The sequence below is a fragment of the Betta splendens genome, chromosome 4, assembly GCF_900634795.4.
Source record: "Betta splendens chromosome 4, fBetSpl5.4, whole genome shotgun sequence".
NCBI classification, from domain to species: Eukaryota; Metazoa; Chordata; class Actinopteri; order Anabantiformes; family Osphronemidae; genus Betta; species Betta splendens.
In genome coordinates this window covers 24,970,912-24,992,209 of record NC_040884.2, presented here as the reverse complement: position 1 = coordinate 24,992,209, position 21,298 = coordinate 24,970,912, and the positions used below count along the sequence as shown (strand labels likewise).

Sequence of the window (21,298 nt, the reverse complement as noted above, 5' to 3'; positions counted from 1 at the left end):
CCAAGAGATAAAGCCAAGGTCTATTCTTGTGCATGAAGTCTTCAGCGCGGTATGACAAGAATTCTCCCTCTGTCTCTAAGAGCTGCAACATGTTATCTACTCCACTCCACACCATTTGTATTGTGTTTGTTGGCAGGCACTGCATCCGGATGCTTATTGCAGCACAGTGGGAATCAAAGCAGGGATTCACATTCAGATCTTTATTCAAAACATATCTATATTCAGTGTAGCGCTTCATTGAACAGAACATTGCTCTGTTCTTGAGGTTTTAACAATGTTCATAATGTGGCAGACATGTTGGTGTGTTTGGAGCCTATCAGCATCCTCTAATTGTAGCATACTCTTATAAGTCAATGGTCTGGGAAACGCACACCAACATCAGCTGCAGGTCAGAGTCATACTTAAATAAAGAAGCTTTGATCATTTAATTATAACGCAAAGTGCAGCAGCAAAGTGATCAAGCGTCCACTGGGCCATGATGTTGTTGTTATAACTGCATGTGATGTGAACAGAAGACAAGTGGCACTACACAACAAACGTATTTCAAATATTATATGAAAGCTTTTTTTATTAATAACCATAAAATGCAGGAAAAAAACATGAATTCCATTTGTTTCATTATAACATCTTAGGATAAAAGCACCAACACCGAACAGTAACAATTTTCCTACGAAAACCCAGGGCCTTTTGGAAAGTAGGTTTGCTGTTATTGCACCTCAAACCTGCCCTGGCTTCACCGACCAGCAATCACTGTACACATACTGTAGTCCACGTCTGCCCTTTTTTGACAGTATCGCCACCCAAACAAAGGGGACAGTGAACCTCCCTCTCAGAGACACCAATCAAGACAGAGGCATTTGTGAAATAAGGAAGATGCTGAAACTTGTGGCCATTTCACAGCTTGTCAAGATCAGGCTGACTCACAAAGCATTGAAACTGGATTTCCCTGCAGAGGCTGGGTGTAAGTGACAGCGAGAATGAATCTGAGGCGGTATGACAAGGCAGCGGACTCATGGTTCCTCGAAATAGGCTTGCTGAGGGGTTGTCCTGAGTTAGGCAAGAGAGGGATTCATCATGCCAGATGGTTGTGACATGCAGTAGTTTAAAGAAAGAAAATTTACATCATTTCAAGCAGTATGGGAATTTCCTGAGTAAAGGCCTTTGGCAGGATTTAGAGTAAACAGCCTCGAGTGCAAAGCTCTCACAGATTATCAACAATGTACCAGGATGATGCTTGCTGGAGAACTGCATAGAAGCTTTAAATTCAAATCATGCTCATGCTCCAAAGGACTTTGATAACAGCACCTCGTCCCTTCGACCCCTATGGTAGCTACAAAAGTGACCTTTGCAGTTTCCGCAAACTATTCTTACTCGCACATACACCACAGCCCCTCCATTGTGGAGAAACGTCCAGAGGTCAGCGCACACTGTCCAGAAAGCCACCAGGCAAGCTCGTGTTGAGGAGTATGAAACCGTAAAACCCTGCAGCACAACAGGAGAAGAGTAGGATCTTTTAGCATCAATAGCTGCAATTTCCTTGTTTTAAGTGAAGGAGAGCACCATGCTGTCTGACTAGTAGTATTAAAAACTGACAACAATTAAAAGCCTAACATTTAACTGCAACTGTATCAAACACCAAGAATAAGAAAATCAAAACAGCATCAACAATAATTACAAAAGATCTCTCAGTGCTGGTAACAAACGGACTCTATTGTCTAATTAAGGTCTAGCTGATGTTCTTTCACATGAACACTCATGTTTACGGAGCGCACAGGACAAGAGTTTGACTATAAAGCTTTGATTATTACTGTAACCTTCCCTTAGATATGCACCGGCAGGTGGAAGAAAGAAATAAAACACACACGCACATACACACAAACCGAGTTGAAGGGTATTACCACTACCAGAGAAGAGACATAAGCTTGGCTGCTCTCGCTCCCAGCCACGCGACGCAAACACACACCTACCACCGTGTTTGGCATCAGCATGCCTGGCAATCGCACAGTATGCTCACTATACAAGGTACGGGCCTGTTTGTCACACATATACAGTGTGTGTACTGGTGGACAAAAAGGCGGTGTATGGACACGAAATAACCAATGTTTGGAAACAGAAGCACCATCATGTCTGCAGCGTCTGTGTTGGTTGAACAAATACGACAAAGAATTAAATGCGAGAACATTTTGAGTGCTGGAGAATATTGTGTTCAAGCCACAGCACCTTTTTGTGTGAACAGCGTCTGAGTTTCTAGTTCTGTGGTGGGTATATATATATCACAAAGATCAAGGTGCCACGGTGCCGCCATGGTGTTAGGCGCCATCTGCTAAGGTCCAGTGGTGGCAATGCGTCACTTTCCTTGGCTTCAAGCCTCCTGTTTAACAGGTTGAATTTAAGGGTAACAATGCCAGCACCAAAAAACCCTATTTACTTATATATAGATATATATTTTTATATATTTGTACTTCTATGTAGACTGTATATAGATACATATTTTATATAGCATTCTGTTTATGATGGAGGGACATACAAGGGAAACGAAAACGCTATGTACAAAACAGTGTGTGTTTTTTACTGACAGCCAAGCAGCCCATTGCTCTACATTGAAAATGATGTATGAGGAAACATAATCACAGGCCTCTAAAACCTGTGTACTCAGATCCAGAGCCAGCTGTTGCAAAGTAGTTTCATCTAAAGTTGGTGTCTACGCTTGTACACTAGGCATTCAAAGAACCAGACAACAGCTTATTAAATGAGTCCCTGTGTACAGCACCAAGTATTCAATTTGCTTTGATGTTTTCACTACAGAATAAATAAGATCAGGCACAGTCCAACATAGCACCATTGTTTTCAGACTGTGAGTCAAGTACACACACTATTGCATTCTACAATATCAACATTTCAGGATAAAAAAAAAAAAGAAAAACAAATATCAAGGCATGTGGAGAGACTGACAGCATAAATATAATAATCTAAATTATACACAACTATACAGTTGAAGAATGACTCACATTCACAGTACAAACATTGTTTACAAAACCAAATTACAACAATTTAAAAAAGCAAAAAAATGGTATGAAAAGGAGTCCAGTAGTTTGTTGTGGTTATGGTTAATTATGTTTTCCCAGTGTGTGAGGATTTGCATGCATGAGTGTGTACGTGTGTTGTCATTTTAACCAAATGCAGTATAACTCCACCTTTGAGACAAGCACCGATTTATACCCGCATTTAACGACAGCAGACAATATGGATACGTTTAGCTTAAGAGTTAAAGGTCTGCGCTGTCGGCCACAAAGTAGTGTGATTCACCCAATTGACTGATGAATATGTTTTGGTAAATACAGGACGTTCTTCAATACTTTCACACCTGGATTCATCTTCATTTAACAACAATACAGCTACAAACTATCAATATCTACATAAAGCACCATCTCATTGTATATATTTCATTGGGCATTTTAAAAAAATTGCAGTGCACTCAGTTCTGCTAAGCAGACTGTACCTCTGGAAATGTTGCTAATTCACCATATTTTCCAAGACTTAACAGAATCTGTGTTTGAAAGTCAAACACCCTTGCGCTGCCTATGTTCTTCATTCATTTTGAGGAAAAGTGAAACGTGCCTGATTACTGTCACAACAGGCTCCTCGCAGAGTAAACAACATACCTTTCAATGATATGTAAAATATCTGTTCACGTCACAGAAACTATGTAAATTTGAAAATTAGTGTTAAGAGCATTAAAAAGGAAGCCATAACAGTGTTCTATGTCTTATCCACTTTGATTCAGGTAAATCATAAATTTCATTTTCTTCAATATAAAAATACAGGAAATAATCAACATTACCAGAGTTTAAGTCATCTAATCAGACGGGACATATTCTGCTACATTAGGAACTCTTGTCTTAGTATCCAGTGTGAAATTAAATTAAAATCAAAATGTTACGTTCCTCATCTTGTTACATAGTCAAATATGTTGCAACACTGTATTTCATTTCAAGGGAGAAAACAGAGTTAGGAGAACATGCATGCAGAGAGATGCAGCTGCATGATGTCTGAGCAGAGTTCAATGAACTGGCCTATTTGTGTGTTCAAGTGTGCTCACATTCAATTGAATGAAGGAAAATGAAGGAAAACTTTGAAGGGAACATGACACCGGATGGGTCTTGGCTCATAAAGATGGACTCTGTGCTTCAACCGGTTATTACATGATAACAATAATATAGGTTAGGGGAAAAGAAAGACATTACAATCAATCATAGCGAGCACCTAAAAGTTAAACCAGATGTGATAATTCTGTTCGTTCAGTGCTGGAAAGCAGCCAGTTACTGATTGCAAGTTGTAAAATTATCTAGAGAACATAATAATCAAAAACACTCTACACATGAACATGACCAGTACAGAGGAATTCTGCTCAAGGTGAACATAGTGGTGGTTAGTGTGTGTGCGTGTGTATGTGTCCATGTGTTCCATGTGTCAGTGATCCCAGTACAGAAGCCGGTCTTGGAGGCGGTTGGGTAGTGCAGACATTTCGAAGCACCAGTGAGTGAGGAGAGTGCCTTGGTCCACACCTGGACATTTGCATAGTTTATTTATTCTTGAGGTAGTTTCATCAATTACCTGGAGGGGAAAAGAAAAAAAAGGGGAGACTGCAGTGTTAATAAACTGACGTGGCAAACACACAATTAGACATAACTTGAACCCGGTCACTATAAAAGTCAATGTATGGACAGCAACAATTGCAGATTAAGGAAACTTCATTCTCTGACGAACGGATCAAATGCCTGAGACAATGTGTAGATTCTTTATCTTCATCCACTAAGACACAACTTCCAAAGAGTTAATGTATAAATTTCTTTGGCATCCATTCATATATTTATAAATTTGTTTGTTTAGTGTAATTTGATGAAGGCAATGACATGAACCATTTCCTATATCTTTAATTGTCGCTGTTTATTGTATTATTTGTACATTTTGTTTTCTCTCATCCATACACATTATTAGTTAATGAAGCTGCACCAGATACTTTTTGTTCTGAAATATGTCTTTCACAGTTTAAACTTATTAACCAGAATGATATACTTTAAGTCTTAAAGCCAACAAATATCTTACCTTATTTAATTAGAACAACTGTGTGGGAGCACAGGAAAAACACTGCCTATCAGTCGCTCTACCTCTCTCCACCCTCTGATTGCCCTTTGCCCTTTGCCCTTCCCCACCCTGCTCCCCTCACCCCCCCCCCAATCCTATCTAGGCCGGGTACTGGGGAGCTGGGAGGTGGTGTAGGTACCATGCATGCCCTGAGTCCTCCACATGCTCCCGCCACCACCTGAACTGCTGGCTGGCGGTGGAGGCGTCAGCCGAGGGGAGTACTGCACTGCAAATGGACGAGACGAGGAGGACGCCAACAGGGAAGAAGAGAGGGAGGCAGTAACAGCGGCAGGAGCAGAGACAGAAGCAGAGGAGGCGGAGGAGGAGATGGAAAGAGAGAGAGATGGCTGTGATCTCTGGTGGTGGAGAGAGGAATGGGACAGACGAGAGGAGTGGAGCGAGTCTGATCGAGAGGATGATGGTGGGGCGTCTGAGTGCATGGGCGCTGACGAGGATGACACACTGTGCAGTGGTGGTGGAGGAGGCAAGGAGAGTGTGGGAGGAGACGGACTATGCAGGACTGACTGCGTGCGGCTTTGCTGAGGCTGGGAGAGTGGGAGAGGTGAGGTCCCGGAAGCCAGGCGTGTGGAGACTGCTTGGGAGGTGGAGTGCTGCTGGGTTTGGGAGGAGGTAGAAGAAGAGGAGGAGAGACTGAGCAGAGAGCTGAGGCCTCCAGAGGTGGGCAGCGCCGTCCCAAACTGATGGGAGGACACTGAGGGGACCACGTGGTGAAATATACCTGCAAATCACATAGCAGAGAATGGAGGAAGGGAGAGGGCGAGAGGTGGAGACAGGGGTAGAGAAAGCAGATGATAGCAAAAAAGCAAGAAGGTAGGGGACAAAGAGAGAAGCCAGGACTGAGCCACACTGTGCATTGCGCCAAGCAAATTTTAGAAAAGCACACAGAAAGCTAACAGAGTCAGTTCACTGTGACTATTAAGAGACTGAATCAAATCAGTGTGTCCAATTATCACTGCCACAGTTAAAACGATTCCATCATAGCAAAACTGATTTCTGGATTGACTTTAGTTTACAAGTGAAATGACTTTGACATTCAACTCCAACACCCACAGAAAATGACACAATGAGCAAATGAATCTATGTAAAATCAAACAGTCAGATAAAATCTCATTAGCAAGCAGAAAGTTTTAAAATCAGTCTACTATTAATAAACATTTTCTGAGGGTGTGTCCATCTGCAGCACTGTAGCAGCCAACCCATTTCAAAGCAAGGCAGAACAAAGAGCTAAACTGTCAATCAGGACAACAGCAGCACTGAGCCTCCACTCACCTGGTTCTGGTAGCAGGCCCATTCCCTCAAGATGCCCCCCAGACTAAGACCCTACTGACTGCCCAACAATACTGTCATAAAACGTTACACAATCAGTTTGTCATCAGTGATGCTCACCTCCAGCTGCTCCCCCTGCCAGCCCAGCACTGGAAAAGCTCCCCAAGGCAGAGTGTCCGTTCACGAGCCGAGGGGTTCCACTCACCGTGGAGCTGCCTGTCTGAGCCCCGAACAAGGACTGCAAGACTGAGGTCCCACCGAGAGGAAACTGAGACCCCAGATACTGTCCTACAGATGATCCCGTTGTTGAGGAAACCGCTACCGGACTGCCGCCCACCTTCCCACTCAGAATCCCCCCTCCGCTGCTGGCAGCAGCGGAAATGAAGAGGTTCTGACTCGTTAGGCCACAGCTCCTCTTCAGTTCCCAGTCACAAGGGGCCTTTTGCTTCTGGAGGGCCTGGCGTTGGTCGGAACCACTGCCTCCCTGCCCCCCACCACCACTGCTGCCTCCACCATGGGTCCCTGTGTCTTGGCTAAGAAAAGGGTTGGGGGTCATGTAGTTAGATGACTCCCCATCACTGCCTTTCCTCACTTGCTGCTGTTTGTGATCAGAATCTGAGTCAGTACCCCTGCTGGAGCCACCCATACCAAATGGAGACCCCCCCTGTCTTAAGTCGCAGTTGGGTTGCTTGGGGTCAGAAATAGGTGAAAAGGTAGATTTCCATTTGCTGGTAGAAGACAAAGATGATGAAGAGGAGGCTTCACTACCTGTGCTGTTACCACTGCTGCTGCATGATTTTCTGCCTAGATGATGAACAGGAACAGATTTAAGTCATTAGAAAGAAATGTAAGATGAAGCACCTAATTTAACTATCTTTTTATATTTTTCTTACCTCTTTCAGTGTCACCAAGTCTACCGGGTCCATCTCTGCTTTCCAGTGATATGGTGGCTATTTTTCGTTCAATTCTAAAGAAAATATAAAATAATAGTTTTACAGAAATATGTAATAAAATGTGTACAAGAAATGAATTGCTTCATGGTGGAAGATGCCACAATGCTGTCAAGCATGTAGATAAGACCAAACACATGCTGTGATTAACATTGTTAGACTCAGAAAAAAGATTTTTAAAAAACTGAAGCTGTAAGTATTACCAGCAAATACAAGCTGCAACATGTCTGAGTGTCTGAACAGGTACATTATATTCATTCTTGTCCTTACAATCAACTAACATTATTACCTTGAACTTGAACTGTCAGCTGGGTATCCCGAGTCGTCATCATCAGAGCTGGGGGCAGAGGAGTAACGACCCGTCCCATTGAGCTCCAATGGGCACTCCCTCTTCAAAATGGGCGGTTGGTCCAAGTCAGGCCCACAGGGGCTGCGACTCGACTGTTCTGGGGAGGAGATGGCAGAAATCTCCAAAGGCTGGTTGATGTTGTTGACCTGTCGGACAAACACTAGTTAAACCCAGCCAAAAAAAAACAAAAACACAATATGGTCTCACACTTCACACATCAAGATAGTCCAATACTGGAATCATGATCTATTATAAACTTGAACTTTATAAATCAGTTTATTTCAAGCAGCTTGGCCTGATTTAATATGCCTTTGGTGACTCACCATAGAGTTAATGTTGAGTGGTGATCCTGAGGAGTGGTTGCTGGAGCCAAGTCCGAGGAATGACCTCCTCTTTGGGGATCCGCTGGCCGTGACAGCCCCTGCTGCAGAACTGCGTTTTCTTCTCCCCCGCTTGCGGCCCTCCTGAGAGCCAAGGCCATGAGAGGAATTTGATGATGATGTATGTGTAGGTGTGTGAGTGTTCGGCGTGCCCGGGGACTGGTGGTGGTTTCCATGGACACCATGGTATCCCTGCTTCACTAAGTTGCCAGTATGATGGTGGAGGCGTGTTACTCCAGCCGCACTGCCTCCACTGCCTGATGAAGAGGAAGACGAGGATGAAGAGGAAGAAGAAGAGAAGAATATCCTCCTCCGCAGTTCGCTGTCTTGTGGCTCTGCATCAGATTCACCTCCCTGCCGCTCTTGTCCAACTTCTGGAAGAATCCTCGGGGGTCCATCAGCATACTGGAGCACCCCTCCAGTGCTGAGTGTTGGACTCTGAATGGAAGCTCCTCGGCCCATTGGTCCTGTCAGAGGAGTGTTGTTGTGTGGCGAAGGTGATGAAGTCATCCCATTATGGTCCTCAGAGTGGAGATTTCCATTCATTAGCCCTGAGCTTGAATATCCTAAGGAAAGACCAAACATAGAATAAACAGGATAAAACCTATGTAATAAATAGTGCAATAATGTAGTGTAGAGAAAGATTATAATTTATTTTGTGATATTAAATGAGTAGTAATTACCATTGGTCTGTCCTGTCTGAGAGACAGGACTGGGTGTACTTCTCTGAAATTAAAAACAACAAGGCAGATACCACAATGAGACCTATTAAATGCAAAATATTTTCATTAATTCAGGCTAAAAAAAAAACTATTAAACTATCTACTAAACTATCTTGTCTATCCATATCACAGTTTTTATGAGTGCTATATTCAGCAGGGCACAAAAGGTAATTGTCCAGTAATATTCAGCATATGTATGTGTGTGTGTGTGTGTGTGTGTGTGTGTGTGTGTGTGTGTGTGTGTGTGTGTGTGTGTGTGTGTGTGTGTGTGTGTGTGTGTACTCACCAATCTTTCAGCGCGACTAGGCAGAACCACACTGGCTAATGGGATGCTAACTGGTAGTTTGCTTGGGTGGACAGTGCTCAGAGGGATGCTAATTGGAAGGCTTGTAATGCTGTTGTCCCCCTGAACAGACGGGCTCCTCTCCTTACCACCCTGTTACAGAGAAAAGAGACATTTACTCTCAATAGAAAGCACGGTAGATTACCATGTGCTTATAGAGAGATCAAAAGGCAACAGAATCAGCTAAGAAAGATGAACTTTTACCCTCTCGGATACTTTAGACGGATTCTGGGCATCAGATGCATTTGGAGAGGGGCAGTTCTGTTTTACCCCAAGCGGAGAGTTGACACCACACAATTCCCTAAAAGTATTGTTTGCAGAAACAGGTAAATCCAAGTCTTCTTAACAACTGAAACTTAACAACTGAAAGCTCTTTATTAAATATAAATTACAATTATATATTAAAATAAAAGCTTATTGCCTGCCAACCTGTGTGTAGTCAGCCCTGGGCCTCTCAAGTGAGCAGAGGCAGTTGGATCCTGGTTGAGGTGCCTTCGCAAAGCAATCTTGGCAGGGGAGAAGCGTGTGTAGTCAGGAAGAGCATGAGACGAGCTTTGCTGCCTCTGTCGAGCATCGGAGTTGGCAGATGTGAGCTCATGGTCTGGAGAGATGGGCAGGTAGCGAAGCTCCCCCTTGGTGTTGGCCCTGTCAAAGCACGGTGAGCTGGTGCCATTGATTGAAAGCTCTGGGCTGACGCCATTGAGGGCTATAGCTGTCGACAGGCCAAGCTTAGCAGAGTCCATGTCTGTGGAGCATCGTGACTCTAGACTCTTCCTGTATGGGGAACTGTCACGGGGACTGTAGGATTTCAGCTGAAGAAGCTCCTGTTGCCTTTGACTTTTCTCAAGTTCCACAATGCTGATCTACAAATAGGCACGAGGGGGAGCTATTACTTAGGATAACAGGTATAAGACAGCAATTTGTTTGTTACAGCAATTACTTCAATTTCTTAAATGGGCCAATGAAGCGAAGAACAGAAACAGAGGAGCATGAAAAAAGATTCACGCATTTAAAGGTGGATCTGGCAAATGAACCCAGGAACTGTGTACCTGTAGCTCCAAGCAGTGCTTCTGTTTCTCAGAGATTTGTCGGCGCAGTGCCTGCTTCTCCTTTAACAGACTTTCCAGACACAAAGAGCCCCAATCCAGCTTCAGCTCCTCGCATCGAGATTTCAGCTGAAAAACAACAAATATTTACTACTTTTTCGTTTGCTCCTAATAAGCAAAACACCCCAGGTTTAACTGGACTTATTATTACCATCTACTACAGGTACGTATTTGGTTGGTTTTGATAGGTACCCAACCACAAACAGAGCAACACAAAAATAACCACTGTAATTGGTGCAAGTGTAGGCAGAAACTTCAGTAACAGGTTCTGAGTCCCCACCAGTAGCAGGCTGTGGTCTCTCAGCAAGGCCATATCTCGCTCAAGCTGCTTAGTCTGGTCTTTAAGCCGACGGTTGTGAGCTGATATCTCCTTCTGGGCCTGCAGCAGGTCCTCCACAGTAAGGGCTTTCACTCCAAGCTGAGCACCACACAACACACCAAGGTAACAGTGAAAGTGCTGTCTTTGCTGACCTCAAGTGGCTAAAATTGTCACACTGATGCAAGGATTTAGATTGTTTTTAAGGTGTGGTCACTATAATTTGATATTACTTAGGCATAGAAAGACAAATTTGTTTTATTAAGGATGATATGAATCTTTTTCTGACTATACCTAATGCTGGGAAGGGAAATGAAATTAAAAGAAAACACGTTCATGCATTTTTGTAAGTTAATCTAAAAACATTGATAGAAATGCTGCTGATCTAATCTTTATATCTGCGATAAAGAGGCAATTAAGTAGCAGTTCCTACCTCATCTAGTTTGGTCTGAAAGAGACCTTTGATCTTGTCCTTGTGAGATTGACAGACAGAATGAAGCTGCTCTGCCTGCCCTGACAGATCTCTGTGCTTTTGCTGCAGACACAGATGAAAACAAGAATACAGATAAAACAAGCTGCACCAGAACAAGAGAGAACAATCATAAAGAGATAAAATGTGCTAAAACACATGAATAGAAAATTGTCATAATAGCAAAAGAGATATGACCCTGCTAATTACCTTCTCCTGTTCTAAAAGCTGCTGCAGGTTGGAGCGGTACTGTGGAGTCTTCATGTAGGCCATGAACTGGAGGTACTGAACTTTGATGTTATCTGTAGGATATGTTTAACTAGTATTAACTAGTATTATATTAATATAACACTAGAAAGCTACATTATTATAGTATATTATAGTACGTAGCCTTGTATGATGAAAAACAGCTCACCTAGCAGTTGTTGCAGGCCAGGTGGAGTCGGGCTCAGCAGCAGCTGACTAGAAGGATAGTGCTGGACCTTGGGAGGTAGCTGATAAAAGGGGCTCTGAGGTGGCCGATATGCATCTGAAAGCACAACAAGCTTATGTTACAGTCAAGGACTTTTATAAATTTTACACTGTTCACATTACACTAGGGAAGCATTTCAGGATTTACTAGGTCCACTTGAATATCTTCGTTCAGCCGTTTATCAAGCGTTTTATTGATGAGAATGTTAGCCTTGTACTTAATATTATTTATAACACTAACACCCCCAGTAGAAGAACCCTAGCAGCAGTACTACAAAATAGTACTAGTATTAGTCAAAGTAGCTACATGGGCTCCAAACACCAACCAACACAAAGGTAGGTCATGGCAGGTGAAACTGGGTATAGTAATCTATTTTTTTACATAGTTTAAATATGAAGAAGCTAATTCATCAATGAATAAAACATATAGCATGCTCTGTGTGTGCGCGCTCTGACCCTGAGGAGGTGCTGCAGAAAGGGTCTTGGCGTGAAGCAAATCCAATGCGCTTTGATTCTTCTTGTTCTTCTTTTCTGCAGCTGGGGTAGCTTTCTTAGGTCGACCACGCTTCTTGTTGTTTAACTTGCGACCTTTGGACAAGAGTCGAGTTCTTCTGGGTTTGGCAGGGGGCTTGACCACTGTCACCAAGCTAGGACGCTCCTCTTCCCCACAGGAGTCCTGCTGCTATTATGCACATGGACAAAGACACACACACACAGATATATATGTGTCTATATATTATTACACTGGGCAGGTTTGCTTTGTTAAGTTGACTGGGGGGGATTGTAAAGACAGTAGAGCAGTTCTTCTGAGGTCCTACCTTGTTTAGTTCTTTAGTTTTTGTGGGAGTGGTGCTATTGCTTTTATTGTCCTTAGTATCCTTCTGCTGACGTCGCCTAGCTGCCTCCTGTTCCTCCTTGTAGAAAAAAAACAAACACTTTATTCTTTAATACAGAACACTTATAATGTATAACAAGTATTAATAAATATGTATAAATGAAAACAAGTATAATGAAAATGTCTCATATGTGTTTATAAACACATGACTTACCCTGAGTTTAGGATTTTTGAGACTTGCAAAATAGTTTTCAAGCTAAAAAACAAAGAAACGTGCATAATGAAGTGCAATCTATTCTGGAACTTACACATTACTTCTACATTGTGAAAGGTTTAAGATGTTACAACATTTGGTAGAGCAGTGTTATCAACATAGTATGTAAGCTTTGTCAAGACTTTTCAGTGAGGAATTCAGCTGTCATTAAGTGTTTAATTTCTCTGTTTTCTAGTCACAGCATTGTTGATTACAGCAGTCCTGACATCTGATAACTTTCAGTGCTTACTATAGTGCGGTCTATGGTATGCAGGTAGTAGGAAACTGGTTTTCCAGTCCAAGAAACAGAGCCTCTCAGTGGAGAAAGCTCCACTACACGCATTATTGTGCCAATATCTGCAGGACAGAGTGAAAACATATGCACATTAGATATAAATCCAAGTTTACATTAGGGAATCTGCTTCTGCACTAAGACTGGCACTCACCACTCAAGTTTCGACTGTTTATTCTAAAATTTAAAGGTGCAAAGGGTTTCGAGGACACAATCTTCCCACCTGCAATACAGAAAATAAAATGAAACAACTTAGTAAGACTTGATAAGTCAGTGGATATATACTACAGAGCTAAAGAAAACAACCATATACTAGTCACTTCGTCATGTAGAGTATTAAACAATCACAATTTTAATATAGGTCCAATATTTTCTACACAACCTAAACAATTTAACATAAGAACTGAGATGACAAGTAAGCAAAGACTTTCAAAATGAAGGGTGATTACCAAGGTTGAAACAATTAGGTGAAAAATACTAACCTTCCTTCATGTTAGCAAAGCGCTCCTTCAGCTGGTGATCTACCTCTGGACCAAAGGCAAAGTTGTTCACAAAAATAATACTGGAAGATGGAAAATGAGAAAAAAAATATATTAGTAAGTTTAGAGTTCTGTCTTGTACCAAAATTGTTACGTGATATTCCTCCTCAGAATGATCATGATGGCGAAGGCCTATTAGTTACAGTTCAGATTACCACAAACATGAACCTAATATTTCAGCTCAACCATTTTTGTTTGCAGTATCACTGACATTAAAAACTGTATAATGTTTATTATTTGATGTATTCAAGTGCATCACATTTACCAATCACTGTGTATGAACTAAGCTTTTAAATGGTCTTAATAAATAAGTAACTGTTGACCCTGTAACCACGTTAGTTTCCTACCTTGTATTGGCAATTCTTTCCCTCCATTCCTCTGATAGAAAATCACCCCTCTCCAGCTGACAAATAAAAAAGGTAGGTTTAGTATGGTATGAAACCTTACACAACTGCCTGAAATGCACACAATGGATCGACTTACAGAGTAAATGCCATACTAAGATGGAACTTACTGTGTACTCCCCATGTTTCTTCCCATACCATTTCATCCACTTTTTAAACTCTTTATCCATGGTCTAAAAAAAAACAAAACAAATTTATATTCAAACACACGAAATTAATGCAAACAATCAGGGGTGGTTCCATAAAGGAGGCTTGATGAGGCTTCTGATTTACAGCTGTTGAGGCTAACTAAACGTTGTGCAAGGACACACTCAGAGTAAGAATAGCTGCATGTGCTATTGCGCCAAGGTGCTATTTATAGATACACTTATTCCTCAGTGATTTGGGCATGTGTTTACAGGGACTCAGTGAAGATGACATGCTGAAGTGAAAATCCTTTAATGATAGCTCAGACACGACAGAAAGGCTTTCTACCATAGCCAGAGCAGTCTGAGGTGACATTTGTACTGTGCCAACACAGAGTTTTTCCTAGAGAGACTCAGAAAATAGGGATTTTGTTGACAATGCGAGTCTCTCTGAACATAGTCTAAGTTTAATTTTATTTTGCTTCCTGGAACCCGCACCCAGTCCTGTGATATTAGTGCATAGTTACCTCTGCATAGGTAGCTGGAATGTCTGCTTTCTCTACACCATAGTAGTGTTTACAATTGGTTGCAGCTGCAACCTGCAGCACTACCTGCCCAACTCCTGCAATGGAGATAGAAGGGTTAACACATTCATTTGTAGTTCCCATGCGATACCCGACAGATAAGGAAATCCATGCTGTCGAACAAATTATGAGCTAATTTTATGTCATTGTTTATTTTAGCCCAAACTCAAATTTTCTTTTAATTATTTTTATTAAGCGATGTTATTATTTCCTTTTATACTATTACAGTTATATTAACCTACTAACAGAAATAAAGGATGAGAGATGGTAGAAATAGCATATGGACGTTGTGCTTGATTTAGCATCTGAATCAAGGACATCCCAAATTAATAGTGGACTAACCGCTGCCGAGGTCGACAAAGGTGTCCTCTTCCATCATTTCCATCTCGTCAATGATCTGAGCCACCAGGTCAAACGAGGTCTCTCCGTACACTTCAGGTGAGAAGGGCTCATAGTTGTTCAGCTTCTCTGGGTCAGTCACTGAGTGGTTGTACACCTGCTGCAGGATGTGTCTCAGCAGCCCATTAGAGGGACGTTTGTTCAGCTTCATGGGCTGGGTGGTCCCTTTCCACTGAAAAATAGGATTTCAACTCATAATTATACATATATAACAAAACTAATCTAAGTGAGGCACAATGGGCCGGCTGGAATGTCAGACCCGTTCACCACCAAAACCTCCAAAAGCTTGCCACATGCACAAACAGAATAATTAGGTAAGAAATTACAGAGAAACACAGAGAGCAGGAACAAACCAACACACAATATATCAGCAATGCTGTTGTATTATGAACACAATGTAAATACAAAAATAAGCTGTACATGAATACAAATACTAAATATGCTGCAGAGCCAATAACAAAACCATTATTTACAGCTGTATGTAGTTGCAGTACTCTGTACATTGTGTTTGGCAATCATCCAATAGAACACTGTAAGACCCCTGATTTCCATGTTTCTTAACCATTCACCTAAACAGCATTGGAAAACAGTCACACATACGGACTTACCAGCTGGTGAATGCTGTCAATCGCCCTGTTGTATTTGTCACAAAGTCTCTGCATACTCTCAAAGCTGTGACAATAACGAGAAACAAAATCAATATCATCATATCTGACAAAGTGAACTTGATAGATTAGGTAGAAAAACACTGTTAAATCATTTAGATTGGATTAAAGGGTCGTCACTAATCGAAGACCCCTGTTTCGTTTTCATTGTCATGGATAAAAACACATAAGCTTTCGCTCACCTTTTGGTGTCATAGTCAATGAGTACATAGTTTTCCATTGCCAGTTTGAGGTCAGGGATCTCCTCACAAACCCACCTACAGATGGTAAACAGGTAAAGAGTCACAACATCATACTCCAAATAAAGTCACTTACTGTCTGTGTGGCAGTAGGCGTGTACGTGTGTGTTTATTCAAAAATAGGAAAATGTTATTCACCGAATGGTCTCAATGATTTCATGAGCAGCATCATGGTGTTTATCCTGAATGAGGGGAAAAAATATTCAATACTTCTCAATGTAAAATATGCAATCACTTTCCAAAATCTCTATGACAGTAGGTGTGAATACAGCCTTCATGATTGAAGAGCTGATCATTTGTTTTAGAGGGTTATTATTTACCTACTAAACTAAACTAAACTACCCTAAAGAAAAAGTATGTGTAGATTTCCTAAAAACAGAAAAGATCTATGTAGACCAGACAACAAACCAAGAAAACTGAAAATATACATTTAAATACATTCAATTTCTGATAATTTTCCTCATTTGATTTTAGTGTAAAAACGGCCATCATTCATGCCATACAATGTCTCTTCTTGCAAAGTGTAATATGTGATTAATGGTTATCAGTTAAATGTAAAGTGTATGTACTATTCCACACTGACATAAGATAGTTACAGTTCTGTTACTACAGTGCAGTGACCATAACCATTATACCACGCTCTCATAAAATGACCTCAGCTTGAACAACTGACAAAGATAAAAAGCTACTTTTATGAGACATCTTAAATTGAAATTTGTTACTTAGCTATGAGTACATTTTACAAACAAATAAAATACATGTCCATAATGTGTTGGAATCTGAAAAGAAAAAAAAGTCTAGAGCAATAAGGATGTGGAAAGAAGCTGGTAAAGACCAGTGGTGGAGACTCAGGCTCCAGCAAAAAATTATGCTGTTTTTGTATTTGTTGATCTACTTATTGTTTGTTATTGTTTATTACTCTGTTTTTAATTATCTGGATGAGAGCTACCAAAAACCTGTTATGTGCACGCAGACTAGCAATAGAGAATTCTCATGTCTGTCCTAAAATGTTAAAACGCCTCAGAAAATATATATCTAAACAAAGCTATAAACATTGTCTTATACTCATAGTCGTGAATTGTCTTACAATGCTTGTTGGCAAAATAATGTGTGTCCATCTAAAAAGGTACAACTATCCCTTGCACATCAGCAGCTAAAGGCCATAATAGAAACCTATTAACAAAGTTCACCTAAAACAAAATTAAAGGGTAAAATGCCCTTAAAACTATTCTAGAACAATAATTATTGAGATGAGATCATATTAACTGCAAATGTGCAAGGAATCTATAGACAACAGATCATATTAACTGCAAATGTGCAAGGAATCTATAGCTAACAGTGTGGCAGTGTGTTGCACAGCTCTGTGGGAGTAATGGGACTCAAGTTACACCCAGAGAGGAGCCAGCCTGAGCCCGTTGCCTGATCTGACCCACTGACCCACTTTCTGTCTCCTGCTCCAGCACACTGCCAAGGAGAGCCTCTGATGAAATGCAGGAATGAAAGGAAGGGGAGAAGGCAGGGTGAAATGAAAAGATGGTGAAAGGGAACAAAGTGAAAGCAAGAAACAACAAACTTTGGCGTGTATGGGGAGGGCAAGGACAAGAAGCCCAGCATTTGTCAGCTGTGGGAGAACTGGCACAGAAAACGTAGCTCACAGTCTGGAACTCCTAGCTTCCCGCTCAATGCTGCCCGCCACTACTAGTCAAACTTCCGCCAAAACTCAAACATGCATGCGCAGTTTGCACACACACTTAAATAGGCTTGTAACACAGGAAATCTACGATTTCTGTGGCAGTTATGACTTTGCCATTAAACCAGCTACGAATGTTGCTGCTGATATGAAGACTGAGCTACACGTTCAAATTAAAACAGAGTAGGCGTTACATATGGTGTTTTACAGGTGTGCGTGTATAAAAATGATGTGCGAGTGTAAGGAAAGAAATGTGAAGTGGGGGGGGGGGGGGGGGGGGGGGGGGGTCACCTACTCACACAAAGGAGGCACACTGCAATGAAAGACAGCAGCTAAAAATAAACACTGACTGAAAGCGAGAGTCAGACAAAAAGAACAGGCGCACCCCCCTTCGCCACTGTGGGTATAATTGACGTATGTATGACTCCTCCTCTCTACATCGCTTATTCAGTAAGTTGCTCCTTACATCAGGGTGACACATCATGGGGTTTTACGCCACGCTGCTCCACTACGTATACCTCAGTGGCACAGAACAAATGACTAAGGCGAGCGTGCTACTTACACACATGTACTATTCACACAACTTCATCCTCTTGATAAAATCTAACTGATAGAGTATTAGTATTTAGAACAGCATAATGCTGTTGGTTTACCTTCTATTTTTATTATACAAGGTATTCTAGTGAGCAGTATATTCAAATCATCTCCTGAGAACCTGCTCTGGTGTGCACAATTGTCATAACTTATAACCGAAAGCACAGCAGTTTAAATGTTGATGACACAGTCTCTGTACAACTCAGATAAGCTACAAAGGATGACTGTCTGGCTACAGTTGCATATTAAATGCACGTCCACAACCTAAATAGCAAAAAAGCAAACATGATGGCAGTTCTTTGTTTTGCTGTGACAGCAATGAAATCCCTAAAAGTCATGTGCAGTTACCACTGATTTTACCACAGTTGCAGTCTAGAAAATATGGGTAACATGAAGAAACGAGCTACAAACCAAATATTTCCACCAGCATTGAAGCACCAGACTGTCTTAAGTGCAACGTAGTTATTGTTAGTGCTCACACCCAGAACCAGATGGACAAAAAGCTGCACCACAACAGCAGAGCTCTTCATATGGAAGCACTTATATATGCAGAAATGTGGGAATTTAGTCAGAGACAGAGAGAACTAAAAACAAAATGAAAAAAATACTGTTTTTGGAGTCTTGGTTCTATCAGAAATACTACAAGATATACAACAGCCATCTTGGCTGAACCAAAACACAGACAACAGTGTATTCATGCTCGGTGGGTGAGATAAACAATCCTACAGCAATGCTCTGTGGGAGTGAAGAATGAACCTACATGCAGTGGGATCTGTTGCTACCAGCATGCAGTTCAGCAAGGGTAGAATCTGATCATTAAACGTGACTGGAAAAACAACTCAGCACAGATACTGGCATATGCTTTAAATTGCATTAATATAGCATTGCTGAAAAGGATCTGGCTGTTCTACTTGCTCTCCATTGAGCTGAGCATATGGACATGAGAGGAAGAGAGATGAGGGAGGAAGTCTGTTCCCCTTTGAAAACAGGAGGAGACCACTACATGAATAGGCACCATATTGCAGAACTCCACATGCACGAATATCAGCTGGTTCTAATTCAATGCACACCAGTTTGTCCCAGTATAAATAGCTACCATGCAGGTCAAAAGTATGCTGAAAGTCTGACATTCTTGTTCTTGTGTTTACCCATACGCACCATAAGGAAGTGGGCAAGGCTCTAAATGCACCAGGGACAAGCTGTGAGAGTTATCAGACGCTGGCCTGGTGTAAAGGGAGGGACAGCTAAAGTAAAGGAGTGTCTGATTACATCAACTACTAACCCTGTCTATGTGACTTGAAACATGTTCAGCTCATATGGGTTGCCAGACTTACAGTCTGGGTGGAGAGACACGTACATGGAGAAACCACTTCGATTTTCTGAGAAATATAGCTTCTTTCAGTCAGAAGTGCCTGCTTTACCGCAATTACTATAAATGACAAACTCGCTTTAAACTGACTAAAACACCACAGAAGTTGCAACCGCTTCCCCTTCCGTTTCTTCTCAATGAGTCAACTGCAATCAGACACTTACATGCTGTCAGCATGCAGATGAAATGCAACTAAAAGAAAATGGGTCTACTTATTGACAGGGACCACTATTACTGCCTTGAACAGTGATAGATCACGAACCGAGACGCAGCGGATGCGCACAGTTCAAATTACCAAACATAATCAGCTGTTCGCCGTCATTAGGCTGCCGTAAAAACTCTAACTCAGAAAGCCCTCGAGGAATGCATCGAGCAACACACCTTTCGGGGCGCGCGCGCACACACACACGGTGCACGTGTCTGTTCATCGCTAAGTGTCCCGTGCGGTTTACTGGTATCAGATGATGGATATGAGCAATGAAAACCGGTATAACCTATTTATGAACAAGTTAGTGCGTTCACTATGCGTTTTAACAGGAGGGTCCGGAGAGATATTCTTGAGAAAGGAACTACGTTACACACAGACCGACAAAATGCTTAACGAGAAAGATGGTTGAAATGTTTTACATAAATGTAAAAACACTGAGTGTCTTAATTCCTGCTTGGGTCTACCTACTAATGTTACTGTGCTCAGATGCTCAGTAATCTATATTGTTCTGTCCTCCGGGAAATAGTTTGTGGGAGCATAGGTGAAAACAATCCAGAAAGCGGTGTGTGTGTGTTTTCTGTAACCATCTCGACCAGTGTGACCTGATTCCCCGGACGTGCCATGGCTTCTACAGCTAGCCAATGTTAGCTTACAGCTACTTAACAAAGACAAAAACAGAGACAAATCTAAATGTATAAGCAAATAGTTTAAACTTTAACACTTACATATACTGGTAATGGCCACGGATAACCAGCAGCTTCTGCTCCAACCGGAGATTTGAGCTTGAGCTCCAGCTTTTCTCCCATTCTACACTTCACGGCGGCTTGGCTGTGATAGATAGCTAGCTAGTAACTGCTCTCTGTTAGCCAGCTGGTCGCTTAGCGAGCGAGCTACAACGTGAACATTTTTGTAAGAAAAAAAACGTAGAAAGGGGTAAAATATAAATAACGTCGACGCCGGTTGCGTGATAAACACACACACAATACGGTCAAGTAAATAAATGTTTCTGAATCGGTTGTATTTCTTGAATAAAATGCCTTTTATGTCCACTGGCAATAACACCTCGTCCGTATAGCCGCCATCTTGCCGGCATGAATAAATATGGCAGGAGGGGGCCTCTGGTAGGAGAGGGGACACAGACGTCACCAGGAGACCGTGATGGTGCGCGTGGGCCAGCAACACTGCGCACGAGTCAGAGCTTGTCCCGTCACCTTCAGCACAGCGTTACAGACATTTTTATGGCGGACTGGTTTATTTCCTTTTGAATGAAAGACCTTTGATTGAAATAAGTTAACTAAAAAAAACTACACAAAAAAAGTACAATACAATAAAATTAAATACATCTACGCCGTATTATTTTTTTCACCATTCATAAAACATTATTAAAATAGTTTCTTAGTTATTTTCTAACTTAGATTGTCTAATTTCATATCGGACTATTACATGATCTGACTGTATCAAAATGTTGGTTTATTAATAGCTTCCTGTGTTTTTTATTGTTTAAAAATTACATTTAAAGTCAAAAGTTCCAGGTTTAAGATAAGTACACACATTATAGCTCTGT

General features: G+C 41.6%; 1 protein-coding gene across 5 annotated transcripts; it reads right to left on the bottom strand.

The window, feature by feature from the left end:
* Positions 1–539: 539 nt before the first annotated feature.
* Positions 540–20,842, bottom strand: dot1l (DOT1-like histone H3K79 methyltransferase). 5 transcript variants are annotated; one of them, XR_003785609.3, is made up of 29 exons: positions 20,460–20,842; positions 16,012–16,055; positions 15,817–15,891; positions 15,578–15,641; positions 14,913–15,141; positions 14,514–14,608; positions 13,972–14,034; positions 13,805–13,860; positions 13,401–13,480; positions 13,073–13,141; positions 12,877–12,983; positions 12,588–12,629; positions 12,357–12,452; positions 11,995–12,220; positions 11,483–11,596; positions 11,278–11,369; positions 11,032–11,133; positions 10,563–10,700; positions 10,226–10,351; positions 9,606–10,039; positions 9,381–9,477; positions 9,120–9,269; positions 8,795–8,837; positions 8,055–8,677; positions 7,672–7,877; positions 7,326–7,399; positions 6,553–7,236; positions 5,107–5,884; positions 540–4,614 (listed from the first exon to the last, which is right to left on the bottom strand). XR_003785609.3 is itself a non-coding variant. In XM_029147180.3 (29 exons), the coding sequence occupies exons 1-29, from the start codon at positions 20,538–20,540 to the stop codon at positions 5,241–5,243; spliced, it is 4,761 nt and encodes a 1,586-aa protein (XP_029003013.1). In that variant the 5' UTR covers positions 20,541–20,842; the 3' UTR covers positions 540–5,240. The 5 variants fall into 5 exon arrangements, 4 of the variants coding, with proteins under 4 accessions (XP_029003013.1, XP_029003011.1, XP_029003012.1 ...); XM_029147180.3 differs by having other exon boundaries at positions 540–5,884; positions 8,055–8,368; positions 8,462–8,677; XM_029147178.3 differs by having other exon boundaries at positions 540–5,884.
* Positions 20,843–21,298: the final 456 nt, after the last annotated feature.

Coding starts and splice junctions, on each gene's coding strand:
- dot1l (XM_029147178.3), bottom strand. CDS start 20,540: ATGGGAGAAAAGCTGGAGCTCAAGCTCAAATCTCCGGTTGGAGCAGAA. Junction 13,481..13,804: donor GAAAGAATTGCCAATACAAG/GTAGGAAACTAA, acceptor TCCATCTTCCAG/TATTATTTTTGTGAACAACT. Junction 10,701..11,031: donor TTCAGACCAAACTAGATGAG/GTAGGAACTGCT, acceptor TGTGGTGCTCAG/CTTGGAGTGAAAGCCCTTAC.